This window comes from Cygnus atratus, chromosome 12 (genome assembly GCF_013377495.2).
Source record: "Cygnus atratus isolate AKBS03 ecotype Queensland, Australia chromosome 12, CAtr_DNAZoo_HiC_assembly, whole genome shotgun sequence".
Classification (NCBI taxonomy): Eukaryota; Metazoa; Chordata; class Aves; order Anseriformes; family Anatidae; genus Cygnus; species Cygnus atratus.
Window position 1 is genome coordinate 4,728,610 of NC_066373.1, and position 20,972 is coordinate 4,749,581.

At 40.1% G+C, this 20,972-nt stretch overlaps 1 protein-coding gene across 2 annotated transcripts; it reads left to right on the top strand.

The window, feature by feature from the left end:
- Positions 1 to 9,168: 9,168 nt before the first annotated feature.
- On the top strand, positions 9,169 to 17,090 carry MPHOSPH6 (M-phase phosphoprotein 6). 2 transcript variants are annotated; one of them, XM_035543749.2, is made up of 5 exons: positions 9,169 to 9,343; positions 12,836 to 12,948; positions 14,494 to 14,584; positions 15,622 to 15,719; positions 16,142 to 17,090. In XM_035543749.2, exons 1-5 carry the CDS (start codon positions 9,293 to 9,295, stop codon positions 16,281 to 16,283), a joined length of 495 nt encoding a protein of 164 aa, XP_035399642.1. In that variant the 5' UTR covers positions 9,169 to 9,292; the 3' UTR covers positions 16,284 to 17,090. The 2 variants fall into 2 exon arrangements, with proteins under 2 accessions (XP_035399642.1, XP_035399643.1); XM_035543750.2 differs by lacking the exon at positions 9,169 to 9,343 and adding an exon at positions 11,818 to 11,850.
- Positions 17,091 to 20,972: the final 3,882 nt, after the last annotated feature.

Consider the following 20,972-nt stretch of genomic DNA (forward strand, 5'->3'; position numbering starts at 1 on the left):
GAGCTGTAGAGCTATTCTAAGCAGCTGGAGAAATAAGGGATGCTATTGCCTACATCAACGCTTGTTCACTGAGGCTGCTGCAGTTAGCCCTCATAAGGATTGATAATAAAAACATCAATAGGCAACCTCTTCACAACTGGGAGTTCCAACTTATATCAGCATTGCCAAATGTCTTGCGATATTCAGCCTTTAGCTTTTATCAATAAAGAAAATAATACCGCTGCTGAACTGAAATAGTAATGGCACAAGCAAGTACAGAAAAGACAGAAAACAAACCCTGTAAATCTTGGTGTAATATTTTTTAATTTCATTTGGAATTCACAATCAAGTCAATTTTATCCACTCAAGCATCATTCCGTCTGTCTTTGTCAGCTCTCCCCTATTAGACAAGATGTTCCACTTCTCGATATTCTACCTCTCTATCAAATTGACAGGGTCATTTTTCACATGGCAAGCTGGGATTAAGGTGATATTAAACCATTTTGCATGCAACAACTAAAATGTGCTGCAACAACAACAAGAGAAAAGCTGTTTTCTTGGTGTTACTTATGATGCTCTTTCAAGGCTATTTTGGTGGGCTCCTGAATACCTGCAGATTTGCTAGCCACATGGGACTCTGACATGATATTGCAGGTTTGGAAGTCATGTTCAGAGACATAATGATAATATTCTCATTTGCCCATTAGCAGCTTTTGGCATAAAGGTGCAAGGCAGATAGTTGTAGGGTAACCAGAGAGCCCACTAACAGGCAGTAGAAGTATACTCCAAAGTCTTTGCCACAAGTGAGCTTTTTCCTTCCGTTTTTTGGGGAAGCGAGGGGAATGTTTTTAATTTCTTCAGTCAAATTATTAGTTTTATGCCTAGCACTATGATTCTTTAAACTCAGTCCATATACAGAACATTATTTCTTTTGGGGGTGTTATTTCCACCAAATATTCTTTCTTTTGGTAGTTACTTGCATCATGAAATATACTATGCAATATTTCATTCTCACAAAATGATGGAATAAATGATTTAAAAAAAAAAAATCACCTTAGCAAGGAACATGTTTGTAAGTGCATTTTGTTCTTCCTTCAACTTCAGGCTTTTAGTATTACTGATTCAGATCCCATATGTAAAGCAATATATCGAGTACGTGCGTGGGTATAAGAGGAAGTATGCACATTTTCCACAACTGGCTGACATCCAAATGTATTCCTAAATCCTAAAGAAATTCTGCCCGTGAGTCATCCTTGTAGTGCGGTGTAGGAGTGTGCAACTGAGTGGGAAGGGTGGGCTCTAATGAAGAGCATACAGCACTATGCAGAGAGACTTGATAATAAACATCATTATGAAGGTTTACACCAATTTAATGGTTGTCCAGGACTTTAAAAGCGTCATTTCTATGACAGTCCTGAAAATCCTAGAGGAGATGTTGAATGTAAGACAGATGTTTGGGTAACATATCCTAAGCTTTCCGTTTTCATATCGTGCTTGGTTTCCTACCCAGCTCTGCAATTCATTTCAGCTTTGGATCTAGCAAGAGGTGATAGCTGGTTCTAAAACCCTTTACAGAGGAGATTTCACTCTGTATTTAGGCTGAAACCAATGAGTAGGTCCTGGAGGATTTGCAGAAAAAAAAAAAAAAAAAAAAAGGCAATGCCACAGAACTACTTGGTATAGCCCCATGGCATGGTGCGATCAATATACCATGAAACTTCACTGTTTACTTATCGTCTCTTTTCTCTTCAACCTTTTCTTTTAAAATGTCATGGAAAGCTAAGTAGTCTGATTTTTCTGAGTGAGCTTTTAAAAATACATTTTTCTTCCATAATAGGAGATTCCTCATGACCTCTTCAGTGCCTCCTTTCTTCTGCAGTTCAGTTGGCAAAGCAAAACAGATGGTCACCTACGCTAAAAGAGATTCTCATTGGCCTTTTTGCCAGGGCAGCCCTAAGCCAGTGGCTTTTCCCATTGTTTTACATTAGCACTCCATTGCTTTTATTTTCCTTAGAGGATCTGCAGTTTCCTAGCTGGTATTGCAAAAGGTCATGACGGTGCATCTGTTTATCTCATCTTTGTTCTACAAGACTTTTTGGAAATGGATTTTTTTTGCCTTTCTCATCTTTATGTAGCTTTACAATGAAAAGCTAACTTGGATCCCATAAATTGGGTTACTTTCAAATAAGTTTCAGGTGGTTATCGGGACATATTGAAAAAGAAAAGGCTTTTTTCTGGGTTTGTCCAGAAGCATCCAGGAATCATAAAACTTTATGTTAAACATCAGGCTCACTCTTCCCAATATTACAGTGATGAAGAACTAGCTTGAAATCAATTTATTGATCCCTAAAAAGGCAGATATAGAACGTTATTAAAGTTAACACTTCGGTACATGCAAAATCTGTTATTGAGCTTGTTAATATTCACATGCTGGTTAACAGCGGCTACGAAAAAAAAGGCAGCAGCCACCTCCCTTATGAAAATGCTGCTCACAGGCAAGAATTCAGCATTAGCCCTGTTTTGGTAGGTGTCATATCTAGACTGGAGCCATTGAGAAGTACCAGTTGATGTTTAGTTCCTTGAAGAACTAAGCCATGTGCTTAGCCCGTGTTTCAGAATTTTTACTCAGTTTTTTCAGCTTTGGCATCTATGTTGAACCAGGGACTTGCCTATGTTCTGAACTATTTGGCTAATTCCTTTTCCTATGCACTTGCAAGAGAAGATGTGAAGGTTCACGGTACTTGAAAATCAGCCATCAGCTGAAGCATGGCTTTAAGAACTGTTGAGTGTGCAGCTATGTATATTTACATGAATGTTATTTACTTTACAGATGTAAATGAAATCTTCTGCAGTCAAAGAAATAAGTTCCTGTGGTCCTTCATTTTGAATCCATTAGTTTTCAATAATTTATTCACTTGCAGACTCACTGTCACAGTGGGTTTGCGTTTGTCACATCACCTCAATTTTTCTAATGAGTTGCTAATGAGAGGTCAATTACTTATGGAAATTAGGAAAACATTCATTGAGGAACTGTACGGAGGTAAAGAGTGCTACCTCATAATGTTATGATATAAATCATTACAGCTTTAATGAATATTTTACCCTTTTTCATGTTCCAGCTTATTCCCTACCTTGCAAAATGGCCTCAAGATGGTTTTGAAATGAACACAAGTGACTCTCCTGAAAATGTTATCGTATTGTGGTTACTAACAGCTGCAGAAGAACACCTCGCCTCTTCCTTTTGTTATTAAACATTTGTTCATGCATCGGTATCTTGCTGTCAAACCTTCAGTTTGGTACTGTGGGGGAAAATGGCCATCCTGTAAAGCACTTGGCCAGCAGGATCGTACCCAGACAGGTACATGCAAAGTGGCCTCCTGACCCCTCTTTTGGACAACCAGCACGAGCAGCACTGCAGGAAAGCATCCACGTTCTGCAGCACTTCATACCCCAGTGATACTGAGCTCTACCCATTCCTTTTTAGTGAAAAATCTTCAGGAATCAGTGGCAGGTAAGATGTTTAAATGTTCGTTTCACAATTCGCCCTCTTTTCGTGCAGCTATTTTGCACTTTTAAGGTTTTGAATGAACGGTAGAGAAACACAGGGACACAGGCAAAAAGGATTTGAGGGACCAAGACGGATTGTGGTTTCTTGCAGAATCACGCAATTAAATGTAGAGGCCAGGGGTATAATTCACTGCTGAAATTCAGCTTTCTGCTGTCGTAAGTTATTATTTCAGAGCAGAAGCTGAAATGGCCAGAGAGGGGAAAGTGTACAAGCAGAAGTATAATTGGACTTCAGTATTTCATATTGACACTGTGAGATTTCCACAGCTAAGCACTGTTTCAGAGTCCAGCCAGGCTAACACCGCAGTGAACAAACGTAAGATCTCCCATATTCGGCCCATTAGATTATTCCATTTCCCCTGCAGGCACCGTAAATCAAAAGCCAAAGACACCCTGTTATGTGCTACAAGACAGTTTTGTCGGCCTTTCTTTCCAAACACATTCTGAACACACATGTTTTTTATGTGAGTCTCATTCATTTCAGCTTTACTGTCTCAAATGCTGATTTAAATTGGTGGAAGGAAGGAAAGAAAAATAAATAAATAAATAAAACAGGCTTTGAAACCAAGCAGTTATCCACCGAGAAGGAAAGTGGCAGCTAGTTAAATCAAAAAATCATGTCCATGTGATGCATTCATTTGCTCAGTATCTAAAGAATTACAAGGTCTATGTCCCTTGAACCAGGCACAGACTGTATGCAGGTGAAAACCTTGCATTTATTTGACTTAGGAATGCTCAGAGCCCATCATTTTAGTGCAAAGAAATCCATTTACTTATTAAGGAATAAATCAGCTGGTCCAGAGTACAGTTCTGCTGCTTAATATCACCTTGAGCAGCACTCACATTTACACTTCCTTTCCCTTCCCCTCCCCTTCTCTTCTTGGAAGGATAAACATGTTAACAACGAGGAGGTGTCCAACTACTAATCAAAGGCAATAGAATACCACCAGATCAGATCTATGATGAAATAAGGAAGAAATGTGTGTGAATCTAAGTACCTTCTCCTCATATGAGAGCCTCTACATTGTTTTCAGGAGCTTTTTTTTTTTGGCAGGCAGTGATGAAAGGCTGAGAACAAAGTGAGTAAAATTTCCTTTTACTGCTTAAAAATTCTCAGCTGGTTTGCTATATCAAAAAGCTGTCTCTTTAAACAAATCACACGGTTAAAAATGCCAAGTTATAATTCAGCAACTAACTCAGAAAATGACAATTTAATCAATCAGAACCAACCCTCCTGAAAAAGGAAGAAAAAAAAAATCAAAAAAAATCTTCAGGCTTTCATGCGATGTGAGTGGTTGAAACTATAAAAAGGTTCAATCACTGTAGAACAAGCCTGCAGCATCAATGTTTATTAAAGTCAGGGGAGCCATTTATTGACCTGGGAAATAGCAAACCACCAGCAGCACCGCCAGATTGCATTTTTATAGTTAACAAATGGAAGGTTGATATTTTCCTTTTCTCTTTTAATTGTGATTCCATCAAATCCAAAGAGTTAAATGCATCTTGATTTTTAAAGGAAAGCAAAGAGGAGCATTCTCTGCACTGTTCTCCAGTCAGTCACTCTCTCTGCTCTAACTCCTAGCAATGGGAGATGTTAAATTATTGTAACACAAGATCAAATTTTTAGGCTTATCTGCATGCCAGCAGAATGACAGGCTGGTGTCTGCTCCCCCCTGCACTTTAGGTGATGGTAGAAGATGGGGAGCTACCATTATCAAGTTGCTTCTTTCTGTAATCAAATTGAATTATTGTATTTATTCACATAAAGGTCACCCTGCCACTGAGACAGCCAAAAGCATTTAGAATTAATTGTCTTCTCCCAAACTGACAACAGGCACTTTTTTTTGGATAAAAACACAGCTTGGTTGTTCTGGAGATTTTGTAACTCTGTTTTGCTACAAGCACTTTTTTTTTCTTTTTAAGTCACACCTTTTCGTACTGCATAAATTGTAAGCTGTGTAAGGCTATTAAAAGGAAAGCATCAGCAACGTGAATCGTGCTTAAGCATCTGTGCTACCTAAATTACATGAGCTGAGCTTCTGCTTCATTCTTTGCCCAGCCACGAGAAACCTTGGGGTTAGCCGAGGAACACTCGGTGTGTGTCAGCTGCCACCTAACCTGGTGCCAACGCCAGAAAAGGGGACTTCAAACGCTACGAGGATGAGTCAGGGCAGCCGGAGCTGCCGTGCCACACACTGAGGCTGAGAGCTGTAACAAACCCGTGTGTCCTCTGTGGGTTAGGTACAAAGCGGATGGGCCAGCAGGTTATGCATGCATGCATCAAAGGTAATAAATATTGGAACAAATCCCTGGCCGCCCGGGACCTTTGGACTTGTCGATGTGCTGCATGCATTAGCGGCTCATGGCTTGGTGGGAGCGAGAGAGAGAAAAACCAAATCCCAAAAACGTGTGTCTGCTGCTTGGGGAATTTCACACTGGTTCTGTGCAGAGCACAGGGCATGGAACTGCGTGTCTGATTCCACCCCGTCATACACAGCATTTCACACTTCTCTTTCAGGTTTGCAAACACACCTGCGGCAGCTCTCCTTCTCATTTTCTTTTCCTCATTCATAGAGAAAAACACATAATATCCTCGCTTAAAACACAGTGGAGGAGTTTGACACAAATTAATGACTCACCTGTCATACTATAAGAATTTTGATATTTGCAGGGTGAAAAAAAAGGCTTTGAGTATTTTGAGACATGTAAAAAGGTGCTTCACGATTCAAAGACAGCTCATAAAAAATCGAGTCAACTGACAGGTTGGTCTAAGGTCTGAGATACCAGTTTCGTGTTAAAATTACAATACTGCAAAAATATGAATAAATAAAACGTGACAGAAAGTGTAACCCATGAGTTCCCTCAGATTAGATCCCATTGGCATGAAATTAGTTCACAACTGTCACTTGTGTTGTTGCGAGAGAGATTACTTCTTAAATAACGTTAACAGCAACTTTGATTTGACTTCTGTAATTACTGGAGAGAGAAGGGACTGCGTTTCCTAGGAATAAAGATCTTTTATCTGTCTGCTTAATGCATAATCTCTGATGAGATGGAGCTCCTTTCCCCTGAGTTATTTCCCTGAGCATTTTCTTTTTGAAAAAAAAAAAAAAAAAAGGATTTTCAGGTTGAAAACAGAGCTGCCATGTCAGAGCTGGGGGAGAGCTGTCTAATTGTCATTTACAATGACCCTTGTATCTTTTCTAAACAGAGCATCCCTTCTACCTTGTCTCCTCACCCTCACTCTGTCTAACAAGCAGGCATCTTTACAGGGCTGGATTCTACTCTGCCCTGCCTCCACCACCACCAGTAAATCACAAACATTTCTCCTATAATCAATGGAGTGTCTTCAGATTTACCAGACAGTATAATCTGGTCCACGAGACAGCTGATTGTTATCTATAACCTCCCCATCCAATTCTAGCGATGGCAGATGTAATCCAAAAATTTCCTTCAGGCTTTTTTACTGCCGAAATAGATCAAATTCTGTGGCAGCCTTTTTACAGTCTCCACTTTTCTAAATAAACATCACACAGCCCGTACTGCGTTTACGGCAAAACACTTCTCCCTGTCTGCCTGAACGCATCGAGGCGGGCTGTCAGCTGATATTCTAGCACACAAGACAACCAACAGCAGCATCTTTGTGCGAGTCCATGGTGCAGCACCTAGACCCCAACCATTCATGGGGTACCACAGGGCTGAGACTGTCGATCCCAAGCTCTTGCTCACCAAGGGACACACATCCTTATGGTTAGATGACTTCAAAACCCCTTGCATTGTTTCCTCCCCACCTCCCCCCTCCCCCCCCCAGCTAGATACCACATTCCTGCAAGCCATTTAAGATTATTAGATTACAAAGATTAAAGAGTTGGTAGTATCACATCAAATGCATCATGCAACTGGTGTGTGCCATGGCTGCATCCACAAAATATTGTAAGCAGAGGCTGCTGAAGAAGGGGACTGAAGGGATTGACAGTACGTGTTGTTATGCCAGCAGTACAGGGCGATACGCAAGGAGTTGGGAACAGCTGTCGCAAAGGGTACCAAGCAAACCATGCACAGCCACTGCTCAGTGGCTGGAGACGTACTGGTGGGTACACAGTAATGTATTTAGGAGTCATTTGAAGTGTGTTTCCAGACTATAAATGAACTGAAACTACTCAGAAAAGAAAATCATAATAATAATAAAAATAAAAATAAAAAACCTGAGTGACATTGAAAGATATGCAATTAAACACAGGGCACCAATGTACAATGATCAACAAAAAGCAAATACTTTATTAGAATGCATGGCAAAAAGAAAATAAGGCCAAAATTGGGGAGCTAATGGAGGTACAGTGCTGTTGTATTAACCAACAGTGTTCCCTTATTGGTTTGTTTACTAAGATAAAAGTATAGTCATTCTTTGACACACATTTGTATTTGGAAAACTGCTAACTTCTTCCAGCTTTCTTTTGATGGGAAGTGCTGGTAACTGTTAGTGATGCAGTGAATAGAGAAGGATCTAAACATGGTGAGGCTGAATGAAGTCGGAAAGCTCCCAAACTCACAGAGACTTTCCCTTTGGGGCCTGGAGTTTCAGAGCACCTCCCAACTCATTTACAGAGCCTCAAAATGAAGGCATTTAGCCTATATGAAAATTAAATTCAGCGTTATGGCTCACTCTTGAAGTGGTTGTGGCTCTGAATGTGCTTTATTCACGTTTGTGGGCATTTTAACCCATTGGGCTTAACTGTGTAATAAATATGCCAAGATTTGTATAATTCCTCCCCCTCTCCACTGCAATCAAGCTTTGCTCTTCATTGTATGTTTTTGTGGGCGCTATTAGATCATAAATCTTTAAAAGTTTTTCAAGCTCACTTTGACCCGCATCTTGCACATATGGGAACTTCTCTTCCTCAATTGCCTCTCTGAGCACACCAGTTCATTACAGTTTTGAACACTGAACTCTCACTACTTTACTACCTGCTTTATATGCCAAATGTCAAAACAGGCATCAGAAATCTGATTTATGAGGATATATACAAAAATTGTGGTTCCTGCTGATGACTGGGAATCAACTGGCAATTTCCTATCAGGATTTCTGTTTAAGATACCAGGGCCCTGCCTGGCAGCCCAAAAATGGCACTGCCAAGCTTGAATTCGAAAATCATGATCCAGTACCCACAGAGCCTTGAAACTTCTTGTAGTATCTTTGAACTTACTTGCTTTACAGTTTTAACCACGTTTGACTAACCTGTGGGTTTTTTACAAGTAAAAGTCAATGCTTATTTTAAAAAATTGAAAGCTGAACAAATCGAGCAGTCTCCAAATGCCAATATGTAAAAGATTTTATAATCTCTCTCCTTTTCTGTTATAAACATCAGAAAAGTATGGATAAACCCATAAGCCTCCAGAGCACACAAACATTGATAAGAAATCTAAGCTTCCCCTACTAGTTTGCCATTTCATATCGATTTATACCCTGCTCACGAAGGCACTCCCCCTCACCCCATACACCCAGCTCCATACAGCAAAGCTGCTGGTTTTCAATTGCTGGTTTTGCACCGGCCGTGCCCCCCCTAACGCCTCCCGCAGGCCGCGCCGCTCCTCGGGCCGGGGCCCGGCCCCCGGCCCCGATCGCGGAGGGTGGAGCCGAGCCGCCGCCGCCGCCTCCTCCCGCGGCTCCCCCCCCCCGGCCTGCGCGGCCGCGGCGCTACTCGAGCTCGGGGATCCAGCGCGGCCTAGTGCCAGCGCCGCGGCCGCCATGGCCGGGGAGGTGAAGACGAAGCTGTCAAAGAACCTGCTGCGCATGAAGGTGAGGCGGGGGGCGGCGGGCGGGGAGGGGAAGGGAAGGGAGGCACGAGGCTTGGGCCGCGGGGGGGCGAGGAGATGGCGGCCGGGCCGGGCAGGGCCGGGCCTGAGCTGTGGGGCCGCCCTCTGGGCTGCCTGCCGCCGTGGCTGTCCCTCTGGGGTGCTTCGGGTCCCGCATTTGGGTCCCCCTTGCAGGGTTTGGGGATGTTTTCCCTTCCTGCACGTGGACACGCAGCTTCTGCCCTGTTCTGACACAGGCACGAGTGTCTCTCCTGTGTCTTGTACTTCGCACGTGGCTTTGTTTGCTTTTTCTTTACAGCTTTTTGCTCAAAATTCACTAGCAAGAGGCTGTTCTAATGAGCTGCTCCAGACAGGGTTTCATTTTTTGTCTGTTTCCACTGATAGCCAACGAAGTACCCAAGCACAACGTCAGTCCATTTACCACCTTCCTCCATCTTTTCCCAGTCACAAACACAAGGGCCATCTGCTTACTGGGTTCTGGTTCACGTTGCATAACACAACACCTAATTCAGTAAAGTACATTCTCTTGTGAGGGATGAGTCTTTATTGTTGGAAAACACACTAGAAAGTTGGATTGCCTTTTTTTCTTTTTGGTGTTAGTATTCATTAATTTTGTATAAGTGATTATCATGGGTCTTTGTGGCTTCTTGCTTGTGGCGTTTTATTTAACGTGCGGGGTTTTTTTCACCTATTTATGTGGGTCCATGTTTCAGATACTGTCTGAAAGGTGTTTAGCTGACCAGTTCAATCCTCATGTAAAGTGGACTCTGTTACAGTAAGATTGTGGAATATTTACCACAATTAATAGGTACTGCTAATGAAAGGCTAACATTTGTACACAGGGGAAACAAAACGCATCCTGCCTCGCGCTCAAAGGTAAGTAAATGATGGGCTTAGTTAGCCAGCAGCACAGGACAGAGTAAGACTCCCTTAACCTAGATTGCAGCATCATTGATTTTTGTTACTTTTATGTAATACTCTCTTTTTAGGTGAAACTTATGCTGCTGGTTTTTGCCAGTTTATTAACCCTCCAGAGATTTCAAAGGCTAGTTTTTAGATTTTCTTTCTTGGAAGTCTGTGGGGAACCAGACTGTGAATGTGGTGCTGTGACATTTGCAAATTTAGAGCCCAGGCAGCAGTAACCAGCTTAGAAGAGATGAGTAGGTTTTGAAAAGGTCAGACACAGATCTTGTGCTTAGCGCTTTCATTCTGCAGAACCTGTTTACAAATGTTTTAATTAATCTTTTAGGAGCTGCCTCCACAGGTAAGATGTATCATAACAATTCAGTAGGCAGGTGAAGGGGCACCCAAAGGTGGCATGTGGTCAGTGGTAGTGTTGTGAAAACCCTTTTCTTTCACCAAGATCCAGACTACGCACACCTCTTGATGTCAAACGGTGGCTCATGCTTTTAGTTCTTGCACCATTTGATCCAGGTCCCGTTGCTTGGGGGAACTTTTAAATAACCACGGAGTTACTGGCTTACATACTGTGCGTCTTCCACAGTTGGTATATTTTTAATTCATTCACGTGTGTTTACATTTCTGATAAATACAATCACATTTTTTTCATCTAGCTATTCCTGTAGTAATCTTGAGGAACATAATCTTTAAAATGTAATGTGGAATGATTACTTAATTGCGTGCTTGTAGCAAAATTTCTCCTGTTGAGTTTTCTGACTGGCTAACCAATTTCCTTGAGCAATATGGTTTTCCACATGATAGATTCCCTTATTTTCCTCAAGTAGATACTGTAATTTTAATTGGAAAGCTTTGACACATTTTGGGTCGACACAGAAAACAAAAGTCAATTTTTCTTTCATTAAAGATCTTGTACAAATGGATGCAGATAGAAATATAAAAGGAAAATGAGACACTATGTTGGCTTATATGTCAGGGTTTGGTTTGTTTTGCCTGGGCATTTTGTAAAGACTGAAAAGATGTGGGTGTGTACATGTAATATATATTACATACATGTATTACCTATATACTTTAAATAATCTCAGTAATGCGGGATTTTTGTGGGAGGGAAGTGTGTTGTGATGCCTTCTTGGGCTTTATCCCCAAGCCAAGCCCACTGTAGCTGGGACCAAAGCTATGACCGAGTCTCTGCTAATGTTTGAAAGACAGAAGAGCCCCACTGGCGTGTTATCTGTCAGCCTGCAGGCTTATCTAAACACAGAAATGATGCTGCTTTAAATGAAAGGGGTACGATTTGTTGATATAAAACTTCTCTGCAGTGTTGTGCCTGCAGGTTTGCTTTGATTGCCACAAAGCAATTTTTGTACAGAAATGCGTATAAACAGTGCTGGTAGCCTTGTCTCTTGCTGTGAATTATATTGGTATAAATGTGCACCTCTATCAGAGGCAGTTACTGAAACACTTTCTGTAGGCCCAAAGGAAGGTCCCAGCTCCTAAGGATGTGAGAATGTAAGGATCGCTACTGTAAAGTCCTGAAGAGTTCTGTTTTCTCCCATGTATGTGCCTGGAGAAGTGAGTTAACTTTGTCGATACTTTTAAGTTGTCAGTCAGTTCAGGCACCAGACTTGGTACAAACGGAAGTATAAGGGCTGTTGCATGTATCTCAGATCTGTAGTTTTGCACTCTCAGCAATTTGTCATGGGCCATGACAAATGCCCTCTTCTATTCCCAGCTGCAAGAGAGGTTACAGCTCCTATCTGCCTGTTCCCATTCCCTGCCAAAGGCTATCACAGACAAAGCAATTGGCAGGAACGTCCTTGTATTAGGCAGAATTAGCTGTCTTACCCTAAAGTAATTTATTGATCTCAACTACCTTGGCAGGCTGTTACTGAAGTGAGTTAGCAGGTGTTTACCATACTGCTTGACTAGTAGTTTGGTGGGTCATCAATGAGAAGTTAAGAGTTGGTAAAATCTTCCTTTAACACAGCTGGATGCAGAAGATTTCTTTTCATAGCCTCAGTTACTTATTTCAAAGGCAGGTTCTAGCCTTCTGGGTTACGAACACAAACTAGTTTGTAATACGAAATATGAGAAAAGAAGATGGTTGAAAATACAGAAGTTTCAAAATGTCACCAACCTCGTGTGACCAACGTTTAGGTCACAGCTCCAGTGCTAGTTTTTTGGGTGGTTTCTGACATACAGCAAAATCTTTAATTAACATTACATTCTCTCTGGCCTTTGCTGAAACAGTAGAAATATTTTAGCTAAATTGTGGATTTGCGACAACTCAGATCCATCAAAACTTTCTTTGTATCTAAGTACAGACGTGGCTGACTGTTGACTTCCAGTCAGTCCAGATGGTTGTGATCCACAAATGTTTACTTTTCCTTTGTCCATTTGCCCAAACTCAGATTAAGCCCAGAGAAGATCACAAAAAGCGTTTACTTCTTATATCAACTGTTAAGTATGTAATGGATAATTATGATTATGTAATTATTGCCTGTACAGAACATACTCAAAAGAGGCTGAAGCTGTGTGTTTTTGTCTTTATTTTCAGTTCATGCAAAGGGGTTTGGATTCACAAACTAAAAAACAACTAGAAGAGGAAGAAAAGAAGATAATTAGTGAAGAACACTGGTATCTTGATTTACCAGATCTAAAGGAGAAAGAGTAAGCGTGTACTCTTGTGTCACCATTGCATTGTTGTGGGGTGGGAACAGAATTTGTTTTTTTCCCTTTAGCAAAAATATTAGTAATGACTATTAAAAAAAAAAAAAGTAGTGACAGGCTAGCATCACAGCTTTTTACTTTCAGGGACATTCTTAAGGTTGCCAAGTCCGGAGTTTGACCTACTTTCATTTCTTGCACACTTTGTCTTCTTTCACTCGCATTTTCTTCTAGATGCATGTAATTACTTTCTTTCAGGCAGGGACCAATTCATTCATTGCTGCTTTTGCCATTCATTTGAAAAAAAAAGTTTGAAACTTTGTGTTAGTAAATTGAGCTCCAGTCACATGTGTAAGTCCATTCAGGACCATGTCTTCTTGAGTCCAGCTCACTTCAAATCCTGTTTTTGAAATAGAAAAGATAATGGATGAAGCAAAAATAAAGGAAGGCTTAGCTAATAGGGAAGCAAGCGTCCATTCCCACTACTTAGAAGGGCGCTTTAAATAACGAGGGAACTACTTTAAAAATAGTTTGACTTTTGTCCTTTAAAAAAAGAACAAAAATTCTATTGAGTGAGAATGTATATAATTTATAAAAGCTGGGATCCAGAGAATTAACTGTAGTTGAATAAGGTCATTCATAAACTATTTTCCATGACTGTTAGTAGATATGGCAAAAAGGTATTTGACCTTCAGTTGCAGCAATGAAGGTTCAAGTTTGATATTGGAAGATTTTTTTTAACGAGGGTATTGAAGCATGCGAATAGATGGCCTAAGGAGACTGGTTTCTTCATCACTGGAAGTCTTTTGAGGACAGGCCAGATAGACTTCTGCTGTTCGTAGTTCATGTTTAGCTGATCCTACCTTGAGGTAGGAGAATGAGCTTGGTGTCTTCAGCATGATTTCCTATGCCTGTAGGAGTTTGTTTTAAATGAGAGATGAAGAGGTAAAGGGAAGGGATGCATGTGTGTGAGAGGAAAAGAAGGATGGAACAGTTCAAGGAAGTACTTTTATCTAACATGAGTGTTATGAACGCCTCAGGGTCATGTTTCTTTTCTTTCCAGGCTCATTGAAAGGAGGAAGAAAGGGGAAATCTTTCTCTGCTTGAACAGAGAATTACACAGTGGTTTATATCCTGACAGACTCAACTAATTCCAGGTCTAACATCACAATGAAAAATTAATTAGAAGATTTTGCTGGTATAGTAATGCCACCTGGAGAGTGATATTTATGTGGTATTTTTATTCTGGCAAAAGCATTAATGTAGGTGGAATCTTACCAGCAAAGAGTGCTTTCTGTCAGGAGAGTTAATTTTGCTTGTGGAACTGGCACAGCTTTGCTGGCAAACAGTAGTCCTTTGCACTCCAAGCTCCTTGCATTGAAAGATTTATCAGAGCAATTAAGCTTCAGAAAGTAGTTGATGGTATAAAATACACTGTGGTTTTGTTTATTTGTGTGGGGGAAGACAGCAAATGCTTTTTGCATTTGTTTAATTTGGTTATATTAAAGTGCACTGTTTGACAAATGCTGGGTTTGGGGTTTCATGCAGGAGCTTTATAATAGAAGAGAGAAGCTTTATGCCATGTGAGGATCTACTTTATGGCAGAATGTCCTTCAAAGGATTCAATCCGGAAATTGAGGTACTATTTAAATGTTCTCTTTTGAGGTGGTCTCACATTAGGATTGAAACCCTTGGGAATAGGGATTTTAGTGTTCACCCTCCGTGCTGTCTGGCCTTTGCAGCACCTTCAGTAAATTCTCTCATGTGCAGGAAAACTGCAATTCTAACCAAAATGTTGATCAATGTAGCATCTGGTAAGTAGAAACCTTTTATCTCCATGGGTTGATGGTCAGTAATTACATAACTCCTGCAGATTTTTCCTTCCCTGAGCTGAGAAGACTGTCCCACATACAGCTTACCAAAATAATAGCTCTCTGTTACTCCTGCCATTTAATTCAGAGCCCAGTCTTACAAATATTCAACCCTGTTTATTCAGCACTTACTCATATAAGTAGGGTCTTGAAATTGCAAAGTAAAAATTCTGGGCAAGAGAGTCTTTCATTTCTTTCTGGCATGATTCATGCTGATAGAACTAGTAATTACTGAAATAGTAATAAAAATGTTACTGCTGAACTGAAACAAGAGGATGAAAGTACAAAGACAAAGAGATGTGAGGAAGGCTATGCAAGGTGATTTAATGGGGCATTCTTTTAGTTATTTTGAACTTGCTTTCACCGTGACTTGGCATATAATTGCTTCATGGTTTTTATTATAGTTTATTGTAAATTCTTGCAGATATTTTTCAACTGTAACAAAACCATTCCAAAGACTATGTGCTGACATCACAATGAAAAAATAATTAGGATCTAACTGTCTGGTCTCCTCAAGATGTCTGCCGTGCATTTGAGGGTGCTTGGACAGAACAGTTCACTGAAAACCCTGTTTATATCTTGTCTTTTTTCTCAAAGGCAAACTCTGAGCTCAGCTTAGCATCAAGGAGGCACGTTACCTTTTCTTATAGCCCTGTGTTTTAGCCTGAACAGAATACAGCAAATGAGGAGAATCGGGATTAAAACTGATCCTTAATTTTTATGCACTTTTCCTGCCAGTGAATTTCAGCCTAGTTGACATTGTGTCAGGGTTATATGTTTAAGCTATTTCTTATTTCATTTTCAGAAGTTAATGGTCCAAATGAACTCTAAAAGCAAGAAAGAAGAAATTGAAGTGGATGATAAAATGGAGGCTGATGTGTCAGATGAAGAAATGGCCAGAAGGTACGTTATTCCTAGCCAGTATTGATCATGTCTTAAAATATGTGATATATTAGGTATTATGTGCAGGAGAAGAAACACAAAAAACAACAACAAAAAGCATTTAATACTTCAGTGATTTCTCAGGAATTTTGGTGTTTGTTCAGTGAAATCTCTATTACTTTGGGGGTTAAAATCTTGTAGATATTTTCTGCCTTTTGATACTCCTATATTCCATTCTAATACCTCCTAGCTCCAGATTACTAACGAACCTAAACTGTCAAAATGAGCAGTAATTTAATCTGTGATCACGTAGTACTTGTGCTTCGTAAAAGTCTAATGACGGGCTTTTTATACTAGTTGAATTGTTGACTAGATTTGTGATTTTCTGCATTGAACTTGCACTGATTTCAGTAAAAGCTGACCATTTTTAATTATCTTTACAGATATGAAACATTAGTGGGAACGATAGGGAAGAAATTCTTGAAAAAAAGAGACCAGCGTGTTCTCCATGATGAAGATGAAGATGAGAATAGTAACACAAGACCTAAGAAAGCCAAGAAAATGTTCTTAAAACCTCAGGATTAATGTCAGCTGCACAACTGGAGCTAATAGAAATGTTATCTACCAAATATAGTACCATGAACTGAAGATTGTTTTGAGTTTTTGCTATTTAATGTAAAGGATAGAATTGTAAATCTGAGTCTGTTCTCATTGAAATTTCTGCCATCCACATGACGAACATTTTTAAAAGTGGATGTGTATATAATGGATGTCATACATCCTTTCCTCTCTGAGCAGCTTTTAACGTGTGGGGCATTAAGCCCATCAGTCATTTTTAATGTTGTGTATAACGAGGATGAGTGTCAACGCGCAATCAAGAGCCACAGTATTTACATTTTATGATAACATCTAAAAGAAATATTTGCAGTAAAGACTAGCTTTGTCCAATCCAGTAAGGCAGTTCAGCTTTCACTGCTATTTTTATTATGAAAATGAAAACCTTTGCTCTCTGCAATTTGAAAAAAGTCAGCAGAAACACGTATCTCTTTTTTTTAACTGTTCTACAAATAAGCTGGGAAAAGAACAGATACAAAATCCATTTTGTTGAATTTTCTGTTTTCTATAAAGCTTATTTAAAAATAGAGGGGTTTGTAGCAAAAAATCTTTTTTTCTAGAGCAAGCCAAATATTGGGCAACGTTTACAGTTTGACACTTGAGCAGATTGTGAGTCTTAATTTCTGTCTTCCAAAAGAAGTTTGCTAATCTTGTCTCTTTTTCAGCCAAAAAATTCCAATCTTATAATTATCTAGGTCTTGTCATAAAAGCATAATAACAGCTTCAAAAGCATGTTTGAAAAGTGAATAAAAACTGATTTTTTTGTGTGTTTAATAATTGTGGTTTAGCTAATTTAATGTGAAAAAATGATACTTAATCCAATCAGATAGAAGAAATCCTGTTTTGTGCTGGCCGCAGATGTCCCCACATTAGTTGACTGAGCTGACTTTTTCTGTTCAGCATGTAATGAAGCCATCTGAAGCAGTGTTTGGACAGAAACACCATGGCCTTTAGTCACTTAGTGCCCTGAACTTACTGAAAAAGGTGACTGTGGTCTTGTCTAAAATCATAGCAGTTCTTTGTATTCTAGCTTTCAACAAGAAGTTCTTCTTTCTATTAATTTTCGCAGGTAGATATCTAAATTTCTCATCCTTAATGCTGACTCTCTGAAGAAAGATTTTGTTAAATTGAAGCAAGACATGAAACTCAACATAAAGAAAGAGGCTGTGTCTGCTGTAATGCATGTATGCTATATGAACTATAATTCATATACCAAGAGCACCTCATTAGATATTCAAGATGGATCACACATGGAAGGAAATACACTTTTAAGCTAGTAAGAGAGCCTTGTTCAGGTAGAAAGTCTGATTCATGATCTGAGATAGTTTTTCAGAGCTAATTAAATGCTACTGGTTCAATTACTTAAAATTTGATCATATATTATCACTAGTTGAAAAGAAGTTAATGACGGCGAGACATTTCTTTTCCCATGGAAGATGTGACCTGAGCTAAGAAATGATTTATTATTGGTCATCACAAGAAAAACTCAGAATATATCCCATTATTCTTTCTTGCTTATTAATAGGAAAATCATTCCCCTCTATGTGAATACATTTCTTCAATGGAGAGAGAATTTCTGCATAGCTGTGCTGGACGGTTAAGGGAGGAAACCACCAGTAACCACGAGGTGTCACCACACTTGCAGTTCCCTGACAAAGCGGATTGGAGAAGGTTTCAGTGACATCATGTACAGAGATTTTGGGTGATTTCAGTAACTACTAGCAGCTCAGATGAACTCTGTGAAGTCTTGCCTGATCAAGGCTCTATGCAGAGAGTTCTGTTGTATTGCAGAGTTTTGTTCAATCCGACAGGGTGATTTTGTGCAGCTGAAGTGTGTTCTGCCATACACTGGTCCTTACATTTTAAAGGTACCCAAGTGCCCAAAGTTACAAGGATTTAGAGTTGTGATAGGGTCTTTTGAAATGCCTGTCTGTAATTTCAACTTTGGTGTGTGTGTGTGTTTAAGTGAGACTCTAGCTTCCTAGCCAAGGTAGAGACATTCTGCTGTATAAAATTAGTGTTTAAACTACTCTTGACAGAGATACAAGTGTAGTGGTGAAATATTCATAATGCAAACCTACATTAATTCAAACTTTCTTGGCTCTGATAAGTCTCAAATGCAGATCTGTTTTCATGGACAGCTTCCTAAGCAGTAGAATTTTAAAAGCCACATGTTTCTAAATGAAAAGCATTTTTTTCTCAGTGCACAAAAGCAAGTTGGGATTTTTGTTCAAGTTTAAAAAATAAAATACCACCCACAAAATTTAGTGGATAAAGAGTTGCCAGCCACCAGAAGTGGTTGTGTCTGTTACACTAAGGTAGCTATTAGAGCGAACAAGCAGTGTGCTGTAGTTTGTGCTTGCTGACAGCTCAGTGTTAAGTCTAAGCATGCCTCCTGACAGGTGGAATCTTTGTCCCTCCCTTTGACAGGCTGACAGTGCTTGTTTCTGTAATGACTGCTGATGTTGGAAATGTGTGAATGGAACATCTTTGTTGTTGATGCTTCTTCTTTTGTTACTTTTATTCTTCTTTGAATTGGATCTTGAAAACTACTGGACTAGAGTCCAACCGCAGTGAGACATGCTGTATCTTCCCTTTAGTAATGCATGAGCTGTTAAACTTTGATTCTTTAGGGAGGGGGAAGGCTGTGCAGTGGTGCCATGGAGTTCGAACTGCGTTTCTTCCGTTGTGTGTCGTGTTTTCTAATAAGACTCCCCATTATACAATTACACAATTGTGGATGGCTGTCGTTGCCATTGGGCATTATGCGTATGTAATGGGCAGCTGGGCTGGGATTCTGGGAGTTGGTCCAGAATTCAGACTTAAAAAGAAATTCTCTGCTCTTTCTGTTAATTGGAATGCTATACTTGTAAATTTTATTTGGAATTATAAAGGTCCTGGGTGGGGGGTTCTATATGTGCGTTCTGCTTAATTTGAACAACAATCTGCAACTAAAACTGCACGATAGCTTAGGCTCTCATTAAACCTTTCTTAAAGAGAGATCATTAATAAATAAGGCATAGTGGTGGTGAAGGGTGTCAAACTGCCTTGCAGCTGTGAGATCCCGTGTTTCACTTCTGCATGTGGATGCAAGTTTCTCCAAGAGCTGATGCTTTAAGGACTTGGTTGTTGTTTTTTTATTATTACTATTTTTAGTCTAGGAGAGCATCTGTCTTCTCCAATAATGCCTTGCTAATGGAACCCCAGTATGAGGCCTCTGGGTTTGATTTTGTTTGCTGTTTACGCCATTCTCAGCTCAAACCTCTGAGACGTTTTGGGTCTAACATTCACACCTTAATATCTTTGGGCTTTCATCAGCAGCTTTTGGGGAGCTTTAGTTAAACTGTGAAACTGTTCCTGTACGTGTTAACACTTCTTTGTGTGATTTGATGCTGCACAATGAGGAGCTGGTTATAACTGTTGCACAGAGAGGAAAAGCCCATCTCGGGGAGTAATTACCAACAGATGGAGTCAGAGAGAAGGTTAAAGGTTCAGTTGTTGGCAGCCCCATAGATCTTTGGTAAGAACAGAACACTAGAAAGAGGTACCTGGATTGAGTCCCATCTTTCCACGCACAGTTAAAAATGTCGTTATGAATCCATAGGGCTCTGCTCCAGGAACCTTTGCACACCACAACCTGAGCAATTACCTGGGAGCAATAGTAGGACTATCTCTAGAGAAATACAGAGGCAAAATAACCTGTTCATGGCTGTCCTCAAGGCAAGAGGCAGCAGCACCAGGAAACAGCTGTAGTTCATTGCATATGAGTATGGTTTGGTGACCTGGGTTGAATGCAGATGGGAATTTCTGTCAGCTAAAATGGAGGTGGTAAGTGTCTCCAAGCTCAGAGTGTTCCTTGGGGTCTTGAGGAACAGCTTGTTTTGATCAATCATTTAGAAAGAAATAAAAACCCTTAATGAGACCTTAATAAGTACAGTAATAAGAACACATTATAGAACAAAGTCCTTAGTTCCATTGTTTATAGAAAAACTGTATTCCCACCTCAGTAAGATCTTTCAGCGTCCTCTATCGCCTCCCACTTGGTCCTTGGTTCCTTGTCCCTGCACAGGCACATGTGCACCCAGGCCATCAGCTGCCACCACCACCGATGAGCAGGGAAGAGCCAGCATACCCCATGGCCAGCCCAGAGCTGTTGGCTGCTCAGCCCAGCAGTGGTGGAGTTGGCTATGGGACCTCCTCTTCAACCTACAAGTTCTTTTTCCTGGAACTTGTAGGAAGTTACCATCTCCAACTCCACTGTAAAACTTGTTCAGTATCGGTGTGTTTGGTTCAAGAAGTTTGTGGTGGGGAAGGCTGACCAGCAGATGATAGTACAATTGCACAGACCTCACTTACTCAGCTAACGGTGCGTAAAAGAATCGTGCAGTTTCTTGGGGGAAGGCTCAATTTACAGCAACTCTGTTTTTATTTTCCTTTATTTCCAAATACACACTTACAGTATTTGTGAGATTTTTGATCAGATAATGTCTTTGAGCAAAAAGACACACTATCAGTGAAAGGAATCAGCATTTCACCAATACTATTATCATACATGGGGGAGAAAAAGTAGAGAAAGGGTGTTTTTCAGTATTGCTGCTACTCTTTCATGCACTTGAGAGCATTTCCCCTTTCTCAGTGGTTTTCTTGATCAGGCTTTTT